Below are 23714 nucleotides of genomic sequence, written 5' to 3'. Positions count from 1 at the left end.
TATCTATTTAAAAAATTTCCACCCAAATATCTAGATATTTTTCTTTCAAATTTTCTATTAATTTTGAAAGGATTTTTGGAACTTTTAATTACTTTTTACTTATTTGCATTTCATAATATATATTTTTTTGAGGCGTTAATTGACTATAAATTCACAAACTATTAGTTAATTTTGCTATTTTTTTCAACTATATAAAATTACAATATAAATACATAAACTTTAGCTCATTCTGAAATTTGCCCTGAATTTTAATTTCGTTCATACATGACAAAATTAAAGATGATATGGTGTATACACATTATATTAAAATAACTTATACAAAATTTCTACTGAAATATACAAAGTACTAATAGCATATATATATATATATATATATATATATATTATTTAATGAATATATAGTTTAATTTTAAAATTTGTATTTTGATAAAATTAACAAATACAACCTAGCAAAAATGAAATTTAAAATTTGTCATGATCAAGAATCATAACATTTTAAAATTTGTTTATTTTATTCTATTTTTTTATATTTTTACTATATAGTATTATTTTTATATTTAAATTTTTTATTATAACAATTTAATGCAGTTACTAAGATTAAACTTATATTTTTTTCATTTTAGAACTCTTTAGCTTAAAATATAAATTTGTAGATAAATAATTTTATATACAAATTTCTAATATGATTTACATTTATTAAGGTGATTTACATATAACTTAAAAATAGTAAGGTGATTTATATATACAAATTTCTATTTTATATAACTTAAAAATAGAATTTCTAATATGATTTACAATTATTAAATTTTTAGTACGTTTTTATTATTATTATTATTATTATTATTATTATTATTATTATTATTATTATTATTATTATTATTATTATTATTATTATTATTATTATTATCTAGAGTAGATTGATAAAAAAAATAGAAAGAAAAAATTATTTTTAAAAATAGTAAGTTGATTTTGGATAGGAAAACTAACTTACTATTTTTGAAAGTGATTGAGCTTTTATATATGTATATAGATATTGTCAAATCATTCAATCTCTCTAGGGACATTGACGATCTCAAATACGTTTTCAACAATTTTAAATTTAAGAAGCTCAATTTAGAACAGTAAGTCAGTAACTGGCATTGTCAGCATAATTTTATATTTCGATTTGAACTTTGAAGTTTTAATACAATATAAATTTGACAATAAGTTATATTGCCTAATATTTTTTTTAGTATATATAAAGTCTATAATTAATGAAATATATTTAAAATTTTGGGCCCTCAAAATTATGTTACAAAATTATCATCAAATTAATTTGAAATTGATTTTAAATTGAACTTTGAATTTTTGACAATAAATTATGTTATCTAATATTTTTTAGTATACATAAAGCCTATAATTAATGAGATATATTAAAAAATTGGGCCCTCAATTTTTTGGGGCCCTGGGCCGTCGCCCATGCCCGCCCGCCCTCAGGGCCGACCCTGATATTAAGACACAAGACTAGAATTTTATTAAAAAAAAAAAAACACAAATCTAACACGAATATCAATTTTTTCAGGCATCCAAATGATTTTGAGTTTATCAAAATTTCCTGAAGCGAAAGATTTCAAAAATTAAATTTTTTGAATTTAAGAAATTAAATTTTTTGAATTAAAGAAAAAGAATAATACCTTTTTTTGAATCTTCTTATTACTCGTCTTGAACTACTTTCCGAATTCATCCTCTCTTTTCCTTAGCTTTTGCTTTCGTTTTTAGATACAGGATTCCAAAAGTCTTCTGTTACAATGGAAAATATAAAAAGATTTGGTGGCTTAGAAAGTTGGAACCTTTCTGTTATTGCAATTTCATCACGTTTCCACGGTCACAAGAAACAAGGTGTTGATATAAGATTGTAAAAAACAAGTTTAAGAGAGCCAAATAGTTGATCCAATATCGATGCTAGAGCCAAAACATTTTAATATTTCTTTTACACATGTGGAAAGATTACTTAGGAGCTTATAAACTCTTAGAATTTATACGATGTAGTTTATTAAGAGCTTATAAGTTGTTAAAGTGTTTGGATAATTAAGTTTATAAGCTAGAGAGAGAATTTTTAGTTAGAGAATGAAATCTTTGTTAAAAAGAGAAAATAGAAGAGAGATGAAATTAGAATGATACTCTCTTCATCCACAAAAAATAGTCATTTTTTTGCCATTTTGGCATGTCCACAAAAATTAGTCCCTTTCTATTTTTGGAAACTATCTATCGCATGGTGGACCCCATTCTCCACTTGCAATACAATTAATTATCATTATAAATACTACTCCTTCCGTCCCAGGCCAATAGGCCCACTTCTTTTCGGCACAGAGATTAAAAAACTTAGTTTTTGGTAGGTAAATGGTGTGGTCCACCAATAATTAAGGTTTTAAGTGTTCCCTTATTTTTCCTTAATCATATTTGCTTCATTATCTCATTTTTCATTTAATTTAACTAAATTAAATTTACATTGGAACTTATTGCACGAATTAATTTGGGGAAATTCTGGAACTTCTTCAAAAAGAAGTTGAAATAAATGAAGGAATTAATATTGCATTTGCTTGACAAAATGGGCGGCTGATTCAGAATTAATTGGAGGAATCAAACACAATGAATTCAACAGAGCATCACCCAACATAGCATATTCAATGCATCAAAAATCTCATCATCTTACCGTTTCATAATGGAAAAATAATTCAGCAAATTATGAAACTCAATGCAAAAATTCAGCAACAAAAATTCATGAGAAACTATAGCTACTGCAAAAATCGAAGAGTAAGAATCTGATACAGAAAATAAAATTTCAAAAATCCAGAAGAAAAATTCCCTTATTTCATTATTCTTCAACTTTCAGAACTGAGAATGAAAACCCTAAATCAAGATCCGCAAATGAAGAACCCAAAATCAAGAGCTTACAGGCGGCGGCGGAGACGGAGAATGGCGGCAGTGGGGGCTTCAAACCGTCCACCGACGAAGAAGAGGCGGCGGCGGCACAGCAGGGGTTGTAGTCTTGAGGCGGCGGCGGATCTGTGTGGCCAGATCTCTGGAGAGTCAGCGGCACCGCTCGTCGTTGAGAGAGAGAGAAGGGGAGGGGGCGGCGATGACGGAAATGGCGAAGGGGAATTGACGGAAAGGGGAAGGGGAAGGGGAAGGTTTCCCGTCGAGATAGAGAGGGGCTTCGAAGCGTCCACCGAAGAGTAAGAATCTGATAGAGAAAATAAAATTCCAAAAATCAAGAAGAAAAATTCCCTTATTTCATTCTTCTTTAACTTTCAGAACTGAGAATGAAAACCCTAAATCAAGATCTGCAAATGAAGAACCCTAAATCAAGAGCTTATAAGCGGCGGCGGGGACGGAGAACGGAGGCGGTGGGGGCTCCGAATCGTCCACCGACGAAGGAGAGGTGGCGGCGGCACAACAGGGGTTGTAGTCTTGAGGCGGCGACGGATCTGTGTGGCCGGAGCTCTGGAGAGGCCGCTCGTCGTTGAGAGAGAGAGAAGGGGGAGGGGGCGGCGATGACGGAAATGGCGAAGGGAAATTGACGGAAAGGGGAAGGGGAAGGTTTCCCGTCGAGATAGAGAGGGGCTTCGAACCGTCCACCGACGAAGGAGAGGCGGCGGCGACGCACAACAGGGGCTGTAGTCTTGAGGCGGCGGCGGATCTGTGTGGCCGGAGCTCTGGAGAGTCAGCGGCGCCGCTCGTCGTTGAGAGAGAGAAGGGGGAGGGGGCGGCGGTGACGAAAATGGCGAAAGGGAAGGGGAAATTGACGGAAAGGGCAAGGGGGAAGGGGGAAGGAGAAGGTTTCCCGGAGAGAGAGAGGGAAAAAATCTGGGATGAAAATTTCTTGAATGAGTAGATTAGGGTTCATTAAGGGGGTATATCTCCTTTAATTAAGTAACTATTAATTTTTATTAAAGCCCTAATTATTTCCCATTTTAGATTGGGCCTATTGGAGTGGGACGTCCCAAAAAGGAAAGCGAGGCTATTGGAGTGGGACGGAGGGAGTACTTATTATAAACATACTTTCTCCGTCCCACGAATCTTGACACGTTTGGTTTCGGCATGTGAATTAAGGAGTTGTAGATTAGTGTTTTAAATATGTAGTTAATAAAGTATAAAAGTGATAAAGTAGAAGATAGAATGTAATAATTATTACCTTATTTGGAAATGTGTCAAGATTCTTGGGACAGCCCAAAAAGAAAAACGTGTCAAGATTCGTGGGACGGAGGGAGTACATTTTAAGTGGGATCTTTTCTCTACTCACAATACAATAACAATTTTTTTTAAAATCTGTGCCGTCCTTTACTACGACTATTTTTTGTGGACGAAATGAGTATATGGTAAAATAAAAAATCATAATTGAGTTATTTTTATAAAATGAGTGTTGCTTATAAGATAATGAGAAAATAAATTGAGGTAGAATAACTTATTTTTGAAAAGCTTATATAAGCTCGAGCTTATTTTGTTAAACACTTTAAAAGAGCTTATAAGCTCAGTCAAACACCCTCTTAATTGTTTTTAGTATGATTGCTTTTGCACATGAAATGCTCTATCCCAAATCCCAATGGGCTTGCTCAGGTCAGCTCCCACACAGAATAATTCTTTGTTCTTTTTCCTATAGCCTATATATTTAGGGCTCCTTTATTACATGGTATGACATATCATGAATTTCTAGTTGATTCTTGTCCATTGTTTTCATGTATTTGTTGTTGCATATTGTTGCGAAGCAAAAATTAAAGTGACACTTCGTCGCACAGTCTTTGATTTCTTAATTATTTATGTAATTTATCAAAAAAAAAAATATATATATATATATATATATATATAGTGACAAGTAGGGATGACAATGGATCTTGGATCCGGTCCAGATCCGTTTTTAAGGGTCTGGATCTGTGGATCCAGATTTGGATCTCAATTTTAAAAACGGATTTGAATTGGATCTGGATCTGAAAATTTCAGATTCGGATCCGTCCCAGATCCGACCCGTGGATCCGTTTTATTTAATATACATTTTTTATATTTTATATTTATTTTATTACAAAAGAAGAGTTTTGTGCTTTCGAAGGTATTGGAATGAGTAAACCAGAGTTAAGATAACATACCTAGGCTGCTGGTGACGGAAGGACGTAGTGGCGCCGAGCGAGCAACAGCTGGGGAATGGCGCGGCAGAATCCGGCGGTGTTTACTGTGATTAGATTTAGGGCTCTGAATAGAGAATCTCGTTTGAGTAGAGTTAGGGATTTAGAATGTTAGAAAGTTGTGATTAATACTGAATGTCGAGTTGAAGAAGCCAAATAATGTGCACATTTAACAACCTCTAATAAAATGATAAGATCGCCAGTTTATATCGAGGCAGCACGTAAAAATTGTAGGGACAAAAAACAAGTTTGAAAGATATTTAAATAGTTGATATATAAAGGCTGTTGAATAATTAATGGAGGTCAACTTCCACTATCACCTCTGACGCATTCTGCGTTTAATAATTACTCTTATTTTTAACACATGTGATTTCATATTATGAAAATAAAATACATGGGTATTATTATATAGTTTTGAATATTTTTCTTAATTAATTGTATTTATAAAATTGTCTTATTCATTTGACTATAATTAAAAATTTAAAAAGTAATCAATAAAACTATTAATGAATAAATGTAAATTTAAGAAAGTACTCCATTCGTCCCACGAATCTTGACACACAGGAATTAAGGAATTGTAGATTAGTGTTTTAAATGTGTAGTTAATAAAGTATAAAAGTGATAAAGTAGGAGAGATAAGTTACCTTATTTGGAAATGTGTCAAGATTCGTGGGACAACCCAAAAAGGAAAACGTGTCAAGATTCGTGGGACGGAGGGAGTAATATTCATAATATACGTCAAAATAAAAATAGAAAAAGATCTATGAAAATGTCCCAAATTATCTAAGTACGGAGCAAGACGATTTTTAAATATTTTCTTGTTTGATTTTGACGATTGTGGATCTTTTCTTCTTATTTTGATTTGCGACAGAATGTTGTTCAGTGACAGGTGGTCGTCACTTGTAATTCCAAATGTAGTCATCAAAGTCTCACAATTACGTAACTCGTAATAAATAATGTGGAAGTGACTACTCAGACATGATCATATATTTTGTAAATAATAGTACTTTCAATAAAAACAAATAATAACCAACAATAACAATAGGAATAGGTTTTTTTATTCTTTTTCATAGTCACAATTTTTCTGCAAATGTGGCAAGCAAAGAGAAAGCATGGAATCGAAAACTACCCTTAAACTAATTCTTCAACTATAATTGGGCATTCAAGAATCACAACATTTATTCGAGAATCTCAAGGCCTAGTTTCTCCTCTGCTTTTTGATGGATAGCATGTGTAGCACAACATTTATTCGATGTGCTGCATCCACTACTCCTCCTGCATGCCAAATCTGTGTCAACTTTTTTGCCCTCAAAGTTGTATTTTACCACCTCTTTTATAGCTAATGGCAGGCCGTCACAGTTTCTCACTCATATGCTCCAAGTTCATTGGGAATTTGTGCTCATCACCCATTAATTTATTGCCATGGTTTATTGTTTTCAGAAACAATTGCCAGTTCTTCTTAGAATCCAAAGGTTTCATCTTATAAACATTTTCATCATATACATGTATGTCCATATAAGTCATGTGACTTGTGTGAGTGTAAGCATGCAGCAATCTACTTCCATAATTCCATTGTCTAGTTATGTAAGAACAATATATACAATAATGAGTTTTTTATATGGAGCCAGCTGAAGTGATGACCAAAATTGTCAAACCTAATTGAAAGGCAATACATGAAATGAGATGTACGAGTTTTTCATATGTAACCAGCTTTTTAGCACAACCAACTGATACACTCCATCTTCAAGACAACCATCCACCAAAATTAATTGGTTGATATGATTGTTCTTAACAACACAATAATAAGCATGAAATCCAATATATTCCAACATCGAGGGAGAAACAGAGGATACTAGCAATCTAATGGAATAGTGTTATGGTGTTCTATTGAGTTGCCGTATGCTTGCTTATTTCTTGTTTGTTATATTTGATATCACGTGTCACATTGTGGTTTGTTGTTCTGTTTTTTACTCTGTGCTATCATCTATAAATAGCCTCAGAGTGTTATTTTGTAAGTAACTTTTTCTCTAAGAAATAAATGGCAGTAGCTCACTCTCTTTTCATGCTCTCTACACTTCTGCACTCACACATTTAACATGGTATGCAGAGCAAGGTTTTGAGATTGGATCTGAATGGGGAAAATTCGACACACTAAGTGGAATGTTCTCTTTGATGAGGAAGCAGGCACTATGAATGAGGAAGAGATGGAGGATCCGTCTGCTAATGAGGATTTACGTCCCCGATCTGGAGATGATCGACAGAATCATAGATCTGATCCATCCGCCTTAGATTTGAAGCAAATCGAAGAAATATTACAGCTGCACAATGCGGATCATCCAGGAATGCAGCTGGTTTCTGCTCAGCTCACAGGTAATAACTTCCTCAACTGGAGTCGCTCTGTGAAGCGTGCTTTAGGAGCTAAAAGCAAGCTAGATCTACTTGATGGTACATTACCAGAGCCCGATTTTGTATCTCCTTATTATAAAGCATGGATTAAGGCTGATTATATGATCTCTTCATGGATTATAAACTCTATTTCGAAAGAATTGGTGAATGCTTTTGTACATATTGATAATACAAAGAAGCTTTGGGATGCACTGAATCAGAGGTTTGGGCGAAGCAATGGTCCTAAGATCTATAGGCTTCAGAGGGAGATAGGCAGTTATACTCAAGGAAACCAAAGTGTACTCGTGTATTTCAACAATCTAACTGCATTGTGGGATGAGTTAGACATGTTGCTGCCACCACTAACCTGTGTGTGTGGAACTAGAGCTGCAGGGGTTAGCAGGGAAGAAAATCAAAGGCTGATGCAGTTTTTGCTAGGCTTAATGACTCTTTTGAGAGTGCACGCAGCCAAATCCTATTTCTGGACCCGTTGCCTAGTGTTAATAGAGCGTACTCAATGGTATTACAGATTGAGGATCAAAAAATAACTACAGTGAGTTTTGGAGAAGCACATGCGATGCAAGCTATTGCATTAGCAAAGCAGATGACTGTTAAAGGGAAGGACTCTGCATCATATGGAAAGCAGCAACAAAGCTTTAAGATGAGGAAAACAAAAGAAGAGCGGCAGAAGTTATACTGTTCTCATTGTGATAGACATGGGCATGAGGAGGCAGAGTGTTTCAAGATACATGGATTTCCAGATTGGTATAAGAAGTTAAAGGAGGGAAGGGCTAAGGCAAAGGTGAATTATGCTGAGGCAGTATTTGATGGAGAGCCTGGGAAGTCATCTAATGATGCTAACAACACACTTGTGAAGTTAATACAAACTGAGATTAATAAGTGTGTTGGTGGATTGATTACACAGGGAGATACTAGCAACACCAAGAGCAGCGATGCTCATATGATACAAGGAAATATCTCAACTGAAGGAGAGTTCCAAGGACACTTTGCATTCAATGTACCTAGTGGAAATTCTCAAGATATTTGGATATTGGATTCAGGTGCTAGCACCCATATCTGCTGCAACTCAAAACTTATGAGTGTCATACACACTTTGGATAGAGTACAGAGTGTTCATCTTCCAGATGGGAGCATTAAGACAGTTACTCATATGGGAGAAGCTGTATTAACAGAGCATTTGGTCTTAAAGGGAGTCTTATATGCACCCAAGTTTACTCATAATCTGATATCTGTTGCTCAACTAACTAAAGACAATGGAGCAAGGTGTTTATTTCTCAAGACACATTGCCTTATTCAAAAGGCCGATAATGATCATATTCTAGCAATGGGAAAGCTGTCTAGAAATCTGTACATGTTGGAAGGGGTAGCAGCTGAATCAGCTCTCATTGTGAGTAAGGTGCAGAAGAAAGGCGTGGAGAGATGGCACACTGAGCTTGGACATCCATCAATAGGAGTGATGGAGCATATACCTGTAATATCAGACATGCTAAATGCCGCAACACTACTTAAACTCAAGGAATGTGAGGTATGCATTCGTTCTAAACAAACTAGAGCTCATTTTCCCACTTTGCACAGAAGATCTGATATGATGTTTGAGATCTTGCATGCTGACATATGGGGACCATATTGTGATGAAAATATTTGCAATGTGAAGTTTATGCTTACTATAGTTGAAGATCATAGTCGAGTTACCTGGATATATCTTTTGAGCTCTAAGAGTTTGGTTTGCTCTACTTTGCGCAAACATATGATTATGGTGCATACACAGTTTGGGAAATCTATTAAGAATTTACGAACAGATAATGGAACGGAATTTATAAATAAAGATGTGACTGCTATGCTTTCAGAATTTGGTATTCACCATCAGAGAACTTGTGTCTACTCACCCCAACAGAATGGGATTGTGGAAAGAAAACATAGAAGTCTCTTACAGATAGCTAGAGCCCTAATGTTTGACAGTCATTTGCCTGCAGTTTTTTGGCCATTCTCTTTGCTTACAGCTACATGGCTTCTTAATCATTTGGCTAGTAAGGTTTTAGGGTGGGAGACCCTATTCTCAGTAATGTTTAACAGCAAGCCTGATATGACTCTTTTGCAGCCTTTTGGGTGTTTAGCATATGCTGTGGATTTATCACCCACCAGGAAGAAGTTTGATTCTCGGGGAATAAGGTGTGTATTCTTGGGATATGCTATGAATAATAAAGGTTACCTAATATATGATTTGGCTGAATGCAAAGTCATTACATGCAGAGACGTAACATTCTTGCCCACCACATATCCGTTTGCTTCATCACGTTCCATTACTCCTGTCTCTCTTGTGCACACTCCCCCTATATTTTCTGATGACTCTACTTCTATTCCTTTTTCTCCACAATCTGCTGATCCTATCTCTTCACCACAAACACCTCAATCCACAGATACTCATTCTTCCACAGATACTATATCCCATCCTGCTTCACCTACTCCCACAAATCCTGATAATGCTATTCCCATAAATCCTGATACTGCTCCTGTTATTGCTGTGCGTGCTAGCACTCGTGTGCGCCAACCTCCTTCTTGGATGAAGGACTATGTTGGCCGCATCATTACAACTCCTGCCTCTGTACCTTCTACTAATGAAACTCTCACTTCTTTTACTTTTCCCTACATCACTTCTCATGTTCTTGCTCCCCAGTATGATGCTTTTCTGATCAATATTCAAGCCATTCGTGAGCCTGAAACTTATCTTGAAGCTAGTCGTTCTGGAGATTGGGTTGCAGCTATGAGAGCTGAGCTTGATGCTATAGAGACAAATCAGACTTGGCAGCTGACTTCACTACCAGCTGGCAAGAGAGCTATTGGCTCTAAATGGGTATACGAAGTTAAGATGAGTGCTGATGGGACTGTGGAGAGATATAAAGCTCGTTTAGTTGCTAAAGGCTACAAGCAAGAGTTTGGAATCGACTATACTGAGGTATTCTCTCCAGTTGCCAAACTGGTCTCTGTGCGATTTCTCTTGGCTATTGCTACTTATAACCAGTGGCACCTTCATCAGATAGATGTAAATAATGCATTTCTACATGGTTATTTACATGATGACATTTACATGCAGCCACCTCAAGGTTATGACAAGGCAAAGACGGGGCAAGTTTGCAAATTGATTAAGAGTTTATATGGGCTTAAGCAGGCATCCAGAGAGTGGAATGCTGAGTTTTGCAGACATCTTTTCAGTTTTGGATTCGTACAATCTCAAGCAGATCATTGTTTATTTGTGAAAGGCACATGTGACTCCTTTCTCTGTTTGCTAGTGTATGTTGATGATGTCCTTATAGCTGGACCTAATCTCTCTTTAATCACAGCATTGAAAGAGTATCTTCACTCTATCTTTACTATCAAGGATTTGGGAGTAGCCAGGTATTTTTTAGGCATGGAGATTGCCAGGGGAGACTCGGGTACTTGTCTCAATCAGCACAAATACATTTTGGATCTTATTGATTCAGCTGGACTTCTTGGTTGCAAATCAGTTGCCACTCTACTGCCACTCCAGTGTAAGCTCTCTCACAATGATTCTCCTGATTATTCACAGCCTGATGCTTATAGAAGGTTGGTGGGGCGTTTACTCTATCTTAATTTGACACGTCCAGATATCACATATGCTGTCCAGCAACTTAGCCAATTTGTTGGGTCACCATCGGAGCTACACTGGGATGCAGCTCTGCATGTTCTCAAATACTTAAAGGGGTGTCCCTCCATTAGTTTATTCTATCCTTCCTCAAGCGAGTTGACACTTACTACATATTGTGATGCTGATTGGGGCTCCTGCCTTGATACTCGCCGGTCCCTCACTGGATACTGTATCTTTCTTGGGGGTTCGTTGGTGTCTTGGCGCTGCAAGAGGCAGGCAACCGTTTCTGCTTCCTCTGCTGAAGCTGAATATAGAGCTCTTAGTGCTACTGCTCGTGAAATGACTTGGGTCTCTCATCTCTACGCCGAGTTTGCTCTGGTCCTCCCTTCACCGTTGCCACTCTACTGTGATAACCAAGCAGCAATACACATCACCAAAAATCAGGTTTTCCACGAGCGCACTAAACATCTTGAAATCGACTGCCACCTTGTACGTGAGAAGTATCGCGCTGGTTTTCTGATTCCTCTACACCGTTCTACTGCTTCCCAACTGGCGGATGTGTTCACTAAATTCCTAGCTGGTCCTCGTTTTCGTCTACTCTTGTCCAAGCTAGGCATGGTGGACCTCCACCATGTCCAGCTTGCGGGGGGGGGGGGGGGGTAATGGAATAGTGTTATGGTGTTCTATTGAGTTGCCGTATGCTTGCTTATTTCTTGTTTGTTATATTTGATACCACGTGTCACATTGTGGTTTGTTGTTCTGTTTTTGACTATGTGCTATCATCTATAAATAGCCTCAGAGTGTTATTTTGTAAGTAACTTTTTCTCTAAGAAATAAACGGCAGTAGCTCACTCTCTTTTCATGCTCTCTACATTTCTGCACTCACACATTTAACACAATCCAAATAGAAAGTGATCACGAAGCAAGATATGAAGAAACCACAATTATCGCAACTAAATGTCATTTACAAACACACAACCATCAAGGAAGAAAATGTAGCTAGAAAATGTACTTAACAATAATGCAGACAACTGCGGTAGCTCATGGATTGATATTCACCATCCCTATTTTGGAGATTAAGTCTGAATTCTTGATCTTAGCTGCAATGCTTTTGGTTGTCACCATCTTTAACTTCTTCAGAAATAGAACCAACGAATTCGGGAGGGTAACCAGATATGGACAATCATGGATTTCTAATTTCTCGAGCTGAAAGATTGCACCTTCTCCACATTGCACATTTCTCAAATTCCACAGCTCTTCGATGCACAAGACTGTGAGACCAGGGAAGCCTTTGGGCAAGATCACCATTTGTTGACCAGTGTATGCATTCCGCAATTTGAGGTATTTTAGCTCGGGTAGCTTCTCTAGTAGTGGCATGGGGTCTTCATCAAGACAGCTATTAACCAACGTCAATGATTCAATATTTGGAGGGAAACTTGTTGGAAGCCTGCCAAGGAGTCCATCCAATTTGAGTGTACCAACACTTTGTAGAATACCAAGTCTATCCAAACAAGGCATGCTTCTGAAACGATACCCTCTTAAGATTAGGTGCTCGAGGCTCCTCATATTAGCTAATGATGCAAAGAGCTTGCTTACATCTGAGTTTCCATCCAATCCTTCTATGCCCAATTTCCCAAGCATAGTCAACATTTTTAAGCCAGAGAGCTCATATGTCCAATTATCAATTGAGACATAGGTTAAGGTCTCTAGAAACTGTAGCGCGTCTATCTTCAAAGACTTTCGGCAAATCACATCAGACATGTAGACGTGGCGAAGGCTACACATTTCCCATATAATATCTGGCACCTCCACCATAAAATTCTGAGCTATGTCAAGAACCTCAACCTTTTTCAAGCACCCCAACGATTGCGACAACTCTTTTATGTAATTATTTCTAAGCCCCAAGTATCTTAATTCCATCAATTTCTCGATAGTCTCCGGTAAAATCTTCAACCCAAAATCTTCCAAATCAAGAATCTTAAGTTTTTCAAAGCTCTTCCAATAAGACGGACTAGTGTCCAAGTAGCCACCTCCATGGAAGAAGAGGGAAACAAGATGTTTATCTTGATCCGTGGAGTAGTTGAACTTGTCTCTGCTACAAATGATTACACGATGATGACGAGGACTCCTTAGGATCTCAAAACCAAGCTTCTCCTCTGCCTTTTGGATGGATAGCATGTGTAGCAGGGGATTCATGCGATACTCAGTGCCCTTGTCCCCGACTGCGATAAAAGATTCATCGATGAAACCATTTATATATGGTTCATAGTTAGATCTTGAAACCACTCCTCCTACATGCCAGATCTCTCTCAACTTTTCTGCCCTCAAAGTTGTATTTTCCTTAAAGAAGGACATATACATGAAACATGGCTCCAGTCTGGGATCCAATTTTTGATAAAATGGTTCCAATAACTTCAATGTTGAACCAAAATCAACTGATTCAAGAAGTTGTTCCCATTCACTCCCTCCTGAGACTTTCTTTTCCGCTAACTGCTTTCCCACCTCTTTTATAGCTAATGGCAGACCACCACATTTTCTCAACATTTGTTTTCCCATATGCTGCAAGTTCATTGGGAACCTGTGCTCACCCGTCAATTTATTGCCATGGTTTATTGTTTTCAAAAACAATTGCCAGCTCTTATTAGAATCCAAAGGTTTCATCTCATGAACATCTTCATCACGTACATCTATGTCCATATGCTTCACGTGACTTGTGAACAACAATCTACTTCCAAAGCCTGCTTATATAAGAAACAATACAAAAAGCTTTCAAGAACTTAAAATTTTGAAGTTAGCGCGATTGCGACTAGATCATAAAGATTCAAGAAAGATGATCATACGTACATTCTTTTGGAAGAGCTTTCAAGAATGACTTCAAGTGCATTTGTTTGGGCACGTCATCGAGAACTATCAAATATGGCCTTCCTCTCAGGTGTTGGCAAAGCATATCTTGAAGCCTTCGGTTGTCCATATTCTCCAATGACGTAGATGTATAACGATTCTTACGATCTATTACCTGTTGTATTAGTTTGATAAATAGCTCTTTAAGAGTGAAGGGAGTAGAATTAGATACCCAAGCATGGCACTTAAAGTGCTTAACGACGGTTGGATGGTTGTATATCTCTCTCGCAAGAGCTGTCTTCCCAATACCACACATCCCTTTGATAACAATTGTCTTCAATATAGATATTCCAATAATCCTTGTGCGAATCAGCATTTCCACGTCTTCCTCCAAGCTCACCACATATTTGCCATCTTCAACATTTTCTGATGTTGATCTCATGTTGGACTCATCATCTCCCAGTTTAAGCATCTGCTTCTTGATCTCTCCAATCCAACTATGGATGGACTTATAGTAAGTATAATAGCCTTTTTCTGGAAAGGTAGATGGCATAGTCAGCCATGAAAATGAGGTCAGATACCAAAAAATTTAGGGTTTTCCCTCACAATATCCACAATCTCTCTCATCTCTTTAATAACCCTTTCCATTTGCTCTTTTATGTCCTCCTTTGTTTCTGTGTTCTCTTGATAATTAATGTCGAGCTTCTGTATCACCGATAAGAGAGGAGAGCCTCTGACATGTTTATGCTCCTAATAGTACAGAAAAAATGAGTTTGGATTTGGATTGAATAGAATTTACTCAAGGAAAAGATTTCAAAAATCTGACTCTATATAAGAACATCAGTCATGTGAATTTTCGATATATAAACACGTGAATTCTCAAATCAATCAAATCAAATCTACTGAGCAGGAAAATTACCTTTTGTGATTTCTCTTCTTATCTTTGCTCCTCTTGATGGACTCTTTTGATTATTCTTGTTAAAATAAAAAATAAACTTGATTTTTGAAGATATGTATATAAGAAATATCTAGAATTAAAAAGAACAAACTAGCTAGAAAATAAAAGGGTTAATAGCCGGAAAATACAAGAACTATCATGAGATTTGCATATTGCCTTGCACATCACCTTTAAAATTAGCTCCAAAATACACCACCTTTTAATTTAATTGTAAATTGCACACGCGTAGACCACCACCTTGATCGGTGTTGACGTGACGCTCGGAATTTTCAAACGTGGACTCACCGGCATTCAAAATGACGTCGTTTTGAGTGAGTATAAAATAAAAAAAAATAAAAAAATAAAACAAAACTGAAAAATCTGCAAATCTCTCTCTCCCTCTCTCTCTCTCTCTCACACACACACATGTACACCAACGACACCTCACCTCTCTCTCTACTTTAGCCACGCCGCCGTTCCTTAATTTCCGGCGATGTCGCTCTCTCTCCCCATAATCCTCTCTTCCTCCATCACTGATACTAGCACGACAGACACACACACACACACGACCGTGTAGAGGATCTCTAAGACTAGTTTTATCAATGACCAACCATAATCGGTCATAGCTAAAAGACAAGAAAAAAAATAATAAAAAAATGTTAAAATCAAAAGTTCCTCACAACCGATTATCAATTAGGTTGCAGAGCAACCTTTGTAACCTTAATTCTTGTGCTGACATGTGGCAAGTGCCATCATTCATGTGGCATTTTATAATTAAAAATTATGACAACAAATAATAAAAAATCAAAAGTATTTAGGTTGTAGTAGGTTATTGATAAAATATAAAGGTTGTTAAATTATAGGTTGTGTATGTAAAAGAGAGATAAATAAATTTTTTATTAAAAAGTTGGGTTGATGTAGGTTGTTGATAAAGATAGTCTAATAGAGAAGAATTGAAGTCCAAAATCATTTTGGGTGTACGCCATTGAAGACATCTTCGACGGTGCCGCCCCGTTCTTCCTCACTGGTGTTGATGCCGAGCACCACAGCCACCTTCTTTCCACATAACATCAGCGTCGCCCCCTCCCCCCCAAAAAAAACCCAATTGTTTGGAAATCTGCAAACCCCAAAAAAAATCTAGATCTGTGTGCTTGTTAGGGAAGGCGCTGAATTGCTACTATCACTGTGGACCCAATTGATTTGGTAAGTTTTGGCCTTTGATTTTCATTGGCAAAACGGTGGTGGTGGTTATGGTGGAGGTGAGGGAAAATGGTGGTTAAAAGGGGGAAATCCCCAGATTTGCTCCGACGACTAGCGCGCCGGATTTTTCCTTGCAAATCAGGTTGGTTTGGTTGGTGGAGGCGGCGTGAACTGGGCGGTGAGGACGGGAGTCATCCTTGGAAGTGCACTGCCCACCACCGGCGCGAGGAGGTGACGCCTTGGTGTTTCGACTGAAAGGGAAGGCTAAAGCTCAGCCTTTGAATCGAAAGGGGAGGCCGGTGATGGCTCGCCGGATTCTGGAAATGGTGGCGGCGGCGCGGCGGACAGCCTAGAGTTGGAAGAAGGCGCTGGATTCGGGATTTTTTTTATAGGAAATTCTTCAAAATATCAAAATGACGTCATTTTGCCCACGTGGCTTGCCAGCGTGTAAAAAAAGCCACGAGTAATGCCATGTAATATTAATACTGTCTACGTCATCTCCGATCAAACTTAAGAGTTGCCGGAATTTTCGCCGTGTGCAATTTATAACTAAATTAAAAATATGCAAATCTCGTGATAGTTCCTATATTTTCCTGCTATTAACCCAAAATAAAAAGTCAATAGTGCACATGTGAAATAGGAATTAATTAGATTAAAACTTAACAAATTAAGAATTTCATCAAACTCATGAAAAAGGGGCAAAGGATAAGATAGAAACTCAAACTCCAACGAAATCTACATGTTAATTGTTTGCTTGATCTTGATTTTGATTTTGATATTTTTTTTTAGATTGATTTTGATATTTTTTACTTGGAATTGAACCATCTCTTTCTGAGAAGAGTTTTTGAATAGCTTAGCTTTACCACTTGAGCTAGGCCTTATTGATTATTTTGATTTTGATAGTTACTTGGGCAATGATTCGTGAATATACTTTGTTCAAACTAAAATTATAATCAACAAAAATTCTACCATATTAGATAGGATCCATATATTCGGATCCACCATACATTATCGACTTGAATTCATAATTAATGTGAAAATACGATGCTTGATCACATAAAATATGGTATTGAGTATAAAAACACTTTGATATTGTTAATGACTTAGAACTGTCATTTGATGAGTCTAGGCCTATCTAATGAATTTTGATTTATTAGATGATCTGATCACATAAGTTTTTGTGTTAATTAGAAGACTTGAGTTAATTAAACTATACTGTTAAATATAATTATTTATGAGATCAGTCTTATACTACTTTTATAATGACACAGGAGAGTAAATAATTGGATTGAAATGCAAATATTTACTTATCAAATCAATGTATATATAATAATATTTTAATTTATACTCGTTGTACTTTTTGGAAGATAAAAAAAAAAAAAACTAAAAATGTAAAGTTTTACAATTAAATATTTTTTCTACTTCCAATCTTCTAGACTTACTAATGAACACATAAATTTTTGGGAATAGTATAACTATTGATTTAAACAAAGGTAATTAAAAAAAATAGGCATTATTATAAAAGTAAAAGGATAAATATTCTATTTTATCCAATCGTATTAGCGTTTTAACAAAAATGTCCCAACTTAAGGATAAGTGCATACAAGTATCCATCGTTTCAGAATTTGGTTATTTGTGTCCAAGAAAAAATTACGGCATTTGAGTACATATATTTTATTGGTATGGTGAATGTGTCACGTAAGTTGTGAATGTGGAATTCCGACATTCCACGTTAGTATTCAGGTGCCGATTTTTTTTTTTTGGACACAAATAACCAAACTTTGAAACAATGGGTACTTGTATGTACTTATCCTTAAATTGGAACATTTTTGTTAAACCGCTAACACGATGGAACAAAATCGAATATTTATCCCTACTAAATTGAACTTTAGGAAATTTTGTTAAATCCATAATCATTGGGATGATGCCCTAATAAATTGATAATCTTGTTAGATTTTTTTTTAATAAAGGTGTGGTATAAATTAATATCATGTTCGATTTAATCGTGCACAATTATAAACAATGTCAATTGTATAATCAAATCGTATTATTTATATGATTTGAGTCATAATACGTGTAACACCCCAGATATTTAGATTTATTATATAAGTTTGATTATTAGTATTTTCTGTTATAGCTTATTATTTTTAGATAATTTTATGATACATATATATATGTAAGATTAATTTTTTTTATATCTAGATTGTTGGTATTTATTATTATTATTATTATTATTATTATTATTATTATTATTATTATTATTATTATTATTATTATTATTATTTCGATTCTTATTAGAACTAGAACTCTTTAAACATCTTTATTCTTTATTTTATTAGGAGATATATACATGCAAGCAACCATTATATATATATATATATATATATATATATATATATATATATATATATATATATATATAGGGGCGCGCTCCAGTGAGACCCCCTAATTTTCGATCCACATGAGTACAATGAATAAAACATATAATACTAATGAACAAAACGTATATCTAATTAACAAGATGCGTATACTGATGAAAAATAAAATTTAAAAAATTCGTAATGAATAAGACATATATACTGATGAACATGACAGTATATACTGATGAACAATGCAGTATATACTGATGAATAACAAAATTTAAAATATTATGCTCCCTCCAGGATTCGAACCCTGCGAAAAAAATCACCCTCCAGATACAATATAAGCCATATGATTGATAAAATAAACGCACCAGATCTTGCCCTAGATCTCACTAAAATTAGGGGGTCTCATTAGATTTATTTAAAATCTTTAATAAAATTGCTCAACTATTAATTTCTTCTCATTTTGCATATCTGTCCATTTTACGACCAAGCTTCAGGCCCGAAATGACAAAAATATGAACAAATATGCAAAATGAGAAGAAATTAATAGTTAAATAATTTTAATAAAGATTTTAAAGTTCATGTGCAAAATGAGAATTTGTTGAAAGTCCAGTAATTTATATGCAATTAACCCTTAATTTTTATCTTTCAAATATTTTAGTATTTGTTAGTCATACAGATAAAATGTACTCCATCCGTCCACGATATCGTTTCCACATTTGTCATTTCGGTGTGTCCGCGATATCGTTTCCACTTCCACTCACAACAATAGTGAGACCCAAATTTCACTCACTACATATCCACTATTATCCACCACTTTTCTTAAAACTCGCGCCGTCCACAATGTGGAAACTATATCGCGGACGGAGAGAGTAGTAAATAAATTGTTCAATACATATTTAAAAAATTATTAAAATATTTATATTTATAAGATTTATGATTAAAATAGACTTTAAAATATTTATTTATTTATTCTTTCTTTCTTGAATATTTAATCAACATATGTAAAATATTTAAAATTTAAGATTAATCAACCATTAAGATTGTGTATCAATTATAATCATAATCATAATCATATCACTATAATTTATTGCATTAGTAATTTTTAATTTCTTAAATATTTTACAGGTAATAGTTATAGTACATATATAATTTCTTAGAACCACAACTCATTTTCGATGAAATATTGAGTGTAGTTCTTCAAAAAAAAAAAGAACTAATATATGTTTTTTTTATCGAATAAGTAATTAAAAGTGTTTTTATGGTAGTCCAGCCCTATATGATTCAGGCCATTAATTCACTATGATCTAATGAACATGATTTGTACTTATTTTATACACTTAAAACTGTTTTCATGGTAGTCCAGCCCTATATACACATACACACGTACACACACACAGAGAGAGAGAGAGAGAGATTATATACAATCACTTCTAAAGATTACATAATCTTTATTTAAAAACACATTATAAAAATGTATTTTCGTTAAATACAAATTCAGAAGAAAAAAGAATGGATTAAATACAAATACTTACATCCATTATTAGAAAATATATATATTCAAAGTTTTCGCTTTTAGTAAAAAAATATATCATAGATCAATATTAGTAAATTATTTTTTATAAAATAACATTTAAAAGTTCATTATTTTTATTTTTATAAATAAATATATAATGACTCATTAAATTTTTATATTTGGAATAAATATGAAAATGTATACATACATAGTTAAGAATTAATAAAAATGGAAATAAATATTTATTCTATAATTATTTTTTGGATTTTCTACCTATTAGGAAAAATTGGGAGAGGGACTAATCAGCCCATATCATAATTCCTTTTTTGTTTTTTGAGACGATATAATACCCAATTATTCATAATAAATATTGCTAATATTTCTTGCTAATGGATTTCCATGTTGCCGGATTTGATAATATAAGCTAATGGATTTGTTGCCAAATGAATTGATATGTATTTATGTGGTAGCAAATCTGCATGTTTAGAAGACAACATCAAATCTAATACATATAGTTGGCGGCCGGGATAAATTAGGATTAGAAAAATATTAAACTTTCCTAATTAAAAGTTAAGAGTATTATGTTTATACATATTATGTATGAATAGCACTACTCTTAACAAAAATGGGCCATAGATGTTTGTGTATGGAGACATAATTAGTTTAAATTTTATAGACTAAAGCTTTTGTATTTAAAGTGTGTTATCGTAAAAAGCATATAATTTTTTACTCTTTGTAGCCTCTAATATAATAAAATAGTAGCCCTAAACCCCAATAACTTTCTCGTCTCTTGGCTCTCGGCTCTCATCCTCCCTCCTCCCAAAATCCGCAACCTTAGCAGCGCCGCCCCAGAAACCGCACCACCGGCAGCCGCCGCGCCTCCAGAATGGAACGGCTTCTTATTCTACGCTCCGTTACCCATCACCACTATCGTCGTGATAGTGAATATTTGTCGGCACTCACACCTTCTGGGCACGTGGATTATGACCATGAAAATCTCATCCTCCCCTTCTCCTGCTTATCTCCCTTAACGGGTATCAGCGCCGGCGGATTAGTATACTTATTCGATATCCACGAGGGCAAGAGCGTGATCTGCAATCCAACGACCAAAACTCTGAAATTTCTCCATCGGCGGGAGCTGCCATCTCCCCCAGCCATGATTTCTTGCTTTAGTAGCGCCTTCGCTTACGACGATGCATCCGATGACTACAAAGTTGTAAGATTTTTCTCGTATTATGAACCTGAGGTGCCGCGTCCTGACTTTCATAAAGCTGAGTTGTTTTCACTGAAAGGAGATTTCTGGAAGGAGCTTCAGCCCCCTCTTATCAATGGTGAGATACTTCGAGCAAGTTCCTGTGGCGTTTATGTTAATGGGGTTTGTTATTGGTCGACTAAAGATGGGCTTTACGTTCTCTCGTTTGATTTAAGCACTGAACGTTTCTCCCCCTTTGATTTACCACAACTGGGGAAAAAGGACATGCGTTATAATCTTTTGAATGTTGGTGGCAAATTGGGCGTTTCCATCCAGAAACTATCCTTTAAATTTGGGGTTGTTACTACTCTTCCTATTTTTATGTGGAGTGAGAGGATGTGGATTCCTTTGTTTAGTGTTGTTAATGTTTGTGATGTTGAGAGGCCGCTACTGATTAGTGAGAATAGATTTTTATTTCTTTCCAAGAGAATTCCGCGATATCAAACTCAGCTGGTAGTTTATGATCTGGAAACAAAAGAGTCGAAGGAACTGGAGATATATGATTTCCTAAAGGAGATGAAGATATTTAGTTATGTTGTGTTGGTGGCAGACAAGGGGACAACCCTTTTCTCTTGCTTTTATTTTTTGCTTTTTCCTTTTGCTTTTTGTAGTGAAAGTCGTAAGGGGAGAGAGGGAGCGTAAGTGAATACTCACTTCTTGCTTCAGACAAGAAGAAAAGAGAGCAGAGAGAGCTGTGAGAGAAAAACTCTTGCAGAAGAATTGGGGTGTGATATACACGAGAGATCGTGAGGTATTTGAAGAGGGTTTTCCAGCGTGGGTTTGAGAGTGTACGAGAGTGAGAGGTTGATCTCATCTTGGGTGTAATTCTCGATTCATTGTGTGACGAGTTCGCGGGTTGTGCGAATCGTCGGAGTTCTTCAATATTACGATTGGTGTTGCTCCCGTGGACGTAGGCATTTGCCGAACCACGTAAATCTCTTGTCTCATTTATCGTCTTGCATATTATCTTGATTACTTGTGGAGATATTCTTGTTTGGTAAGATTGGGGACGTTTCTCGGTTGTATGTGCGTTATAAATTGTTTCCGCTGCATTGGTATTATTGTATGGATTTGCATTTGATACCAACAATTGGTATCAGAGCTTGATATCAAATTTGGGTGGTTGAGCTCACATTTGAGGGGTATTGAGCTGGTCCTTGCAGAGGCGCTTACCAGGTGTTCGACGAAATTCCTGAGAGAAACGAAAATCTGAAACAAGCTGAAAAATGACGTCTACGAGTGGTGCGGTCAAGATAAGAAAGTATGAGATAGCAAGGTTCAATGGGAAGAATGATTTTTCCTATTGGAGGATGCAAATGAAGAATTTGCTAATTTCACAAAAGCTTCACAAAGCTTTGGCGGGTAAAGAAAAGAAGCACGAAGACATGTCTAATGAGGATTGGGAAGAGTTAGATCTTGAAGCACGAGCGTCGATCATTCTCTGCCTAGAGAGGGATGTTGCTTTCTTGGTGGACAATGAGGTAACCGCCGCGGGAGTATGGTTGAAGTTAGAGGCGAACTTCATGACGAAGACTCTAACGAATCGGATCTACTTGAAATCAAAATTGTACACTTGCAAGATGGAGGAAGGTACACCTATCCAGGAACATTTAAACAAGTTTGATAGGTGCATATCGGACTTGAAGGATATTGATGTGAAGGTGGAAGATGAGGATCAAGCTCTCATGCTACTACTCTCATTGCCAAAATCGTATGAAAATCTTGTACAAACCTTGATGCTCATGGGCGACACTCTGACGATGGATGAGACTAGGACTTCACTCCTGTCGGATGATCTTCGAAAGATTGCAACTAGTGGCATGGCTACTAGTGGGAGCAAGGAGCAGGCACAGGGATTGTATACGAGGGGAAAAACAAGTGATCGAGAGAAAGGCAAGGGAGTAAAGGCTAGATCCAGTTCAAAACCTCTTGCAGAGAGACCATGTTTTAAGTGCGGGGAACTTGGGCATTTCAAAGCAAATTGCCCCAGCAAGAAGACAACTTGGAAGAAGAACAAGAACAAGTACAACAACAGCGGGAAGGTACAAGGGACACAAGAAGCTGGTTTTGCTTCGCAGGAAGGGGATATCGGTGAGTGTTTCAATGCCACGGGTAACGAGGAAAGCTCCGGTAAGTGGATACTTGATTCGGGATGCTCTTATCATATGTCTCCAAATAGGAAGTGGTTTACTACCTATGAGGAAATAGATGGTGGAACTGTTTTGATGGGAAACAACCATTCCTGCAAAACAGTGGGGGTCGGTTCGATCAGAATCAGGATGCATGATGGGGTTATCAGAACCTTAAAGGATGTGAGACATATCCCGGAACTATGTAAGAACCTTATTTCCGCTGGCGTTTTGGACTCCGGTGGATGCAAAATTATCACTTGGAATGGAGTCATGGAGGTTGTTCGGGGTTCTTTAGTTGTGATGA

General features: G+C 36.1%; 2 protein-coding genes across 2 annotated transcripts; one reads left to right on the top strand and one right to left on the bottom strand.

Annotated features, from left to right (window-relative positions):
• Nucleotides 1–12094: 12094 nt before the first annotated feature.
• LOC131017172 (probable disease resistance protein At1g58602) lies at nt 12095–14603 on the bottom strand. Its single transcript, XM_057945904.1, has 2 exons — nt 14011–14603; nt 12095–13904 (listed from the first exon to the last, which is right to left on the bottom strand). Exons 1-2 carry the CDS (start codon nt 14558–14560, stop codon nt 12208–12210), a joined length of 2247 nt encoding a protein of 748 aa, XP_057801887.1. The 5' UTR covers nt 14561–14603; the 3' UTR covers nt 12095–12207.
• A 6309-nt stretch (nt 14604–20912) lies between these two features.
• LOC131018187 (F-box protein CPR1-like) lies at nt 20913–21920 on the top strand. The gene has a single exon (XM_057946909.1). The coding sequence runs from the start codon at nt 20913–20915 to the stop codon at nt 21918–21920; it is 1008 nt and encodes a 335-aa protein (XP_057802892.1).
• The last annotated feature ends 1794 nt before the right edge of the window (nt 21921–23714 follow it).

Source organism: Salvia miltiorrhiza, chromosome 3 (genome assembly GCF_028751815.1).
Source record: "Salvia miltiorrhiza cultivar Shanhuang (shh) chromosome 3, IMPLAD_Smil_shh, whole genome shotgun sequence".
NCBI lineage: Eukaryota > Viridiplantae > Streptophyta > Magnoliopsida > Lamiales > Lamiaceae > Salvia > Salvia miltiorrhiza.
Note: the sequence above shows the minus strand (reverse complement) of the source record. Positions and strands in the feature narration are given on the sequence as shown.

What these genes read in the sequence shown, in the direction of transcription:
- LOC131017172 (XM_057945904.1), bottom strand. Translation starts at nt 14,560, where the DNA reads ATGCCATCTACCTTTCCAGAAAAAGGCTATTATACTTACTATAAGTCC. An exon ending in GAAAGCTCTTCCAAAAGAAT is followed by an intron (nt 13,905 to 14,010) that starts GTACGTATGATC and finishes TTATATAAGCAG; the next exon opens with GCTTTGGAAGTAGATTGTTG.
- LOC131018187 (XM_057946909.1), top strand. Translation starts at nt 20,913, where the DNA reads ATGGAACGGCTTCTTATTCTACGCTCCGTTACCCATCACCACTATCGT.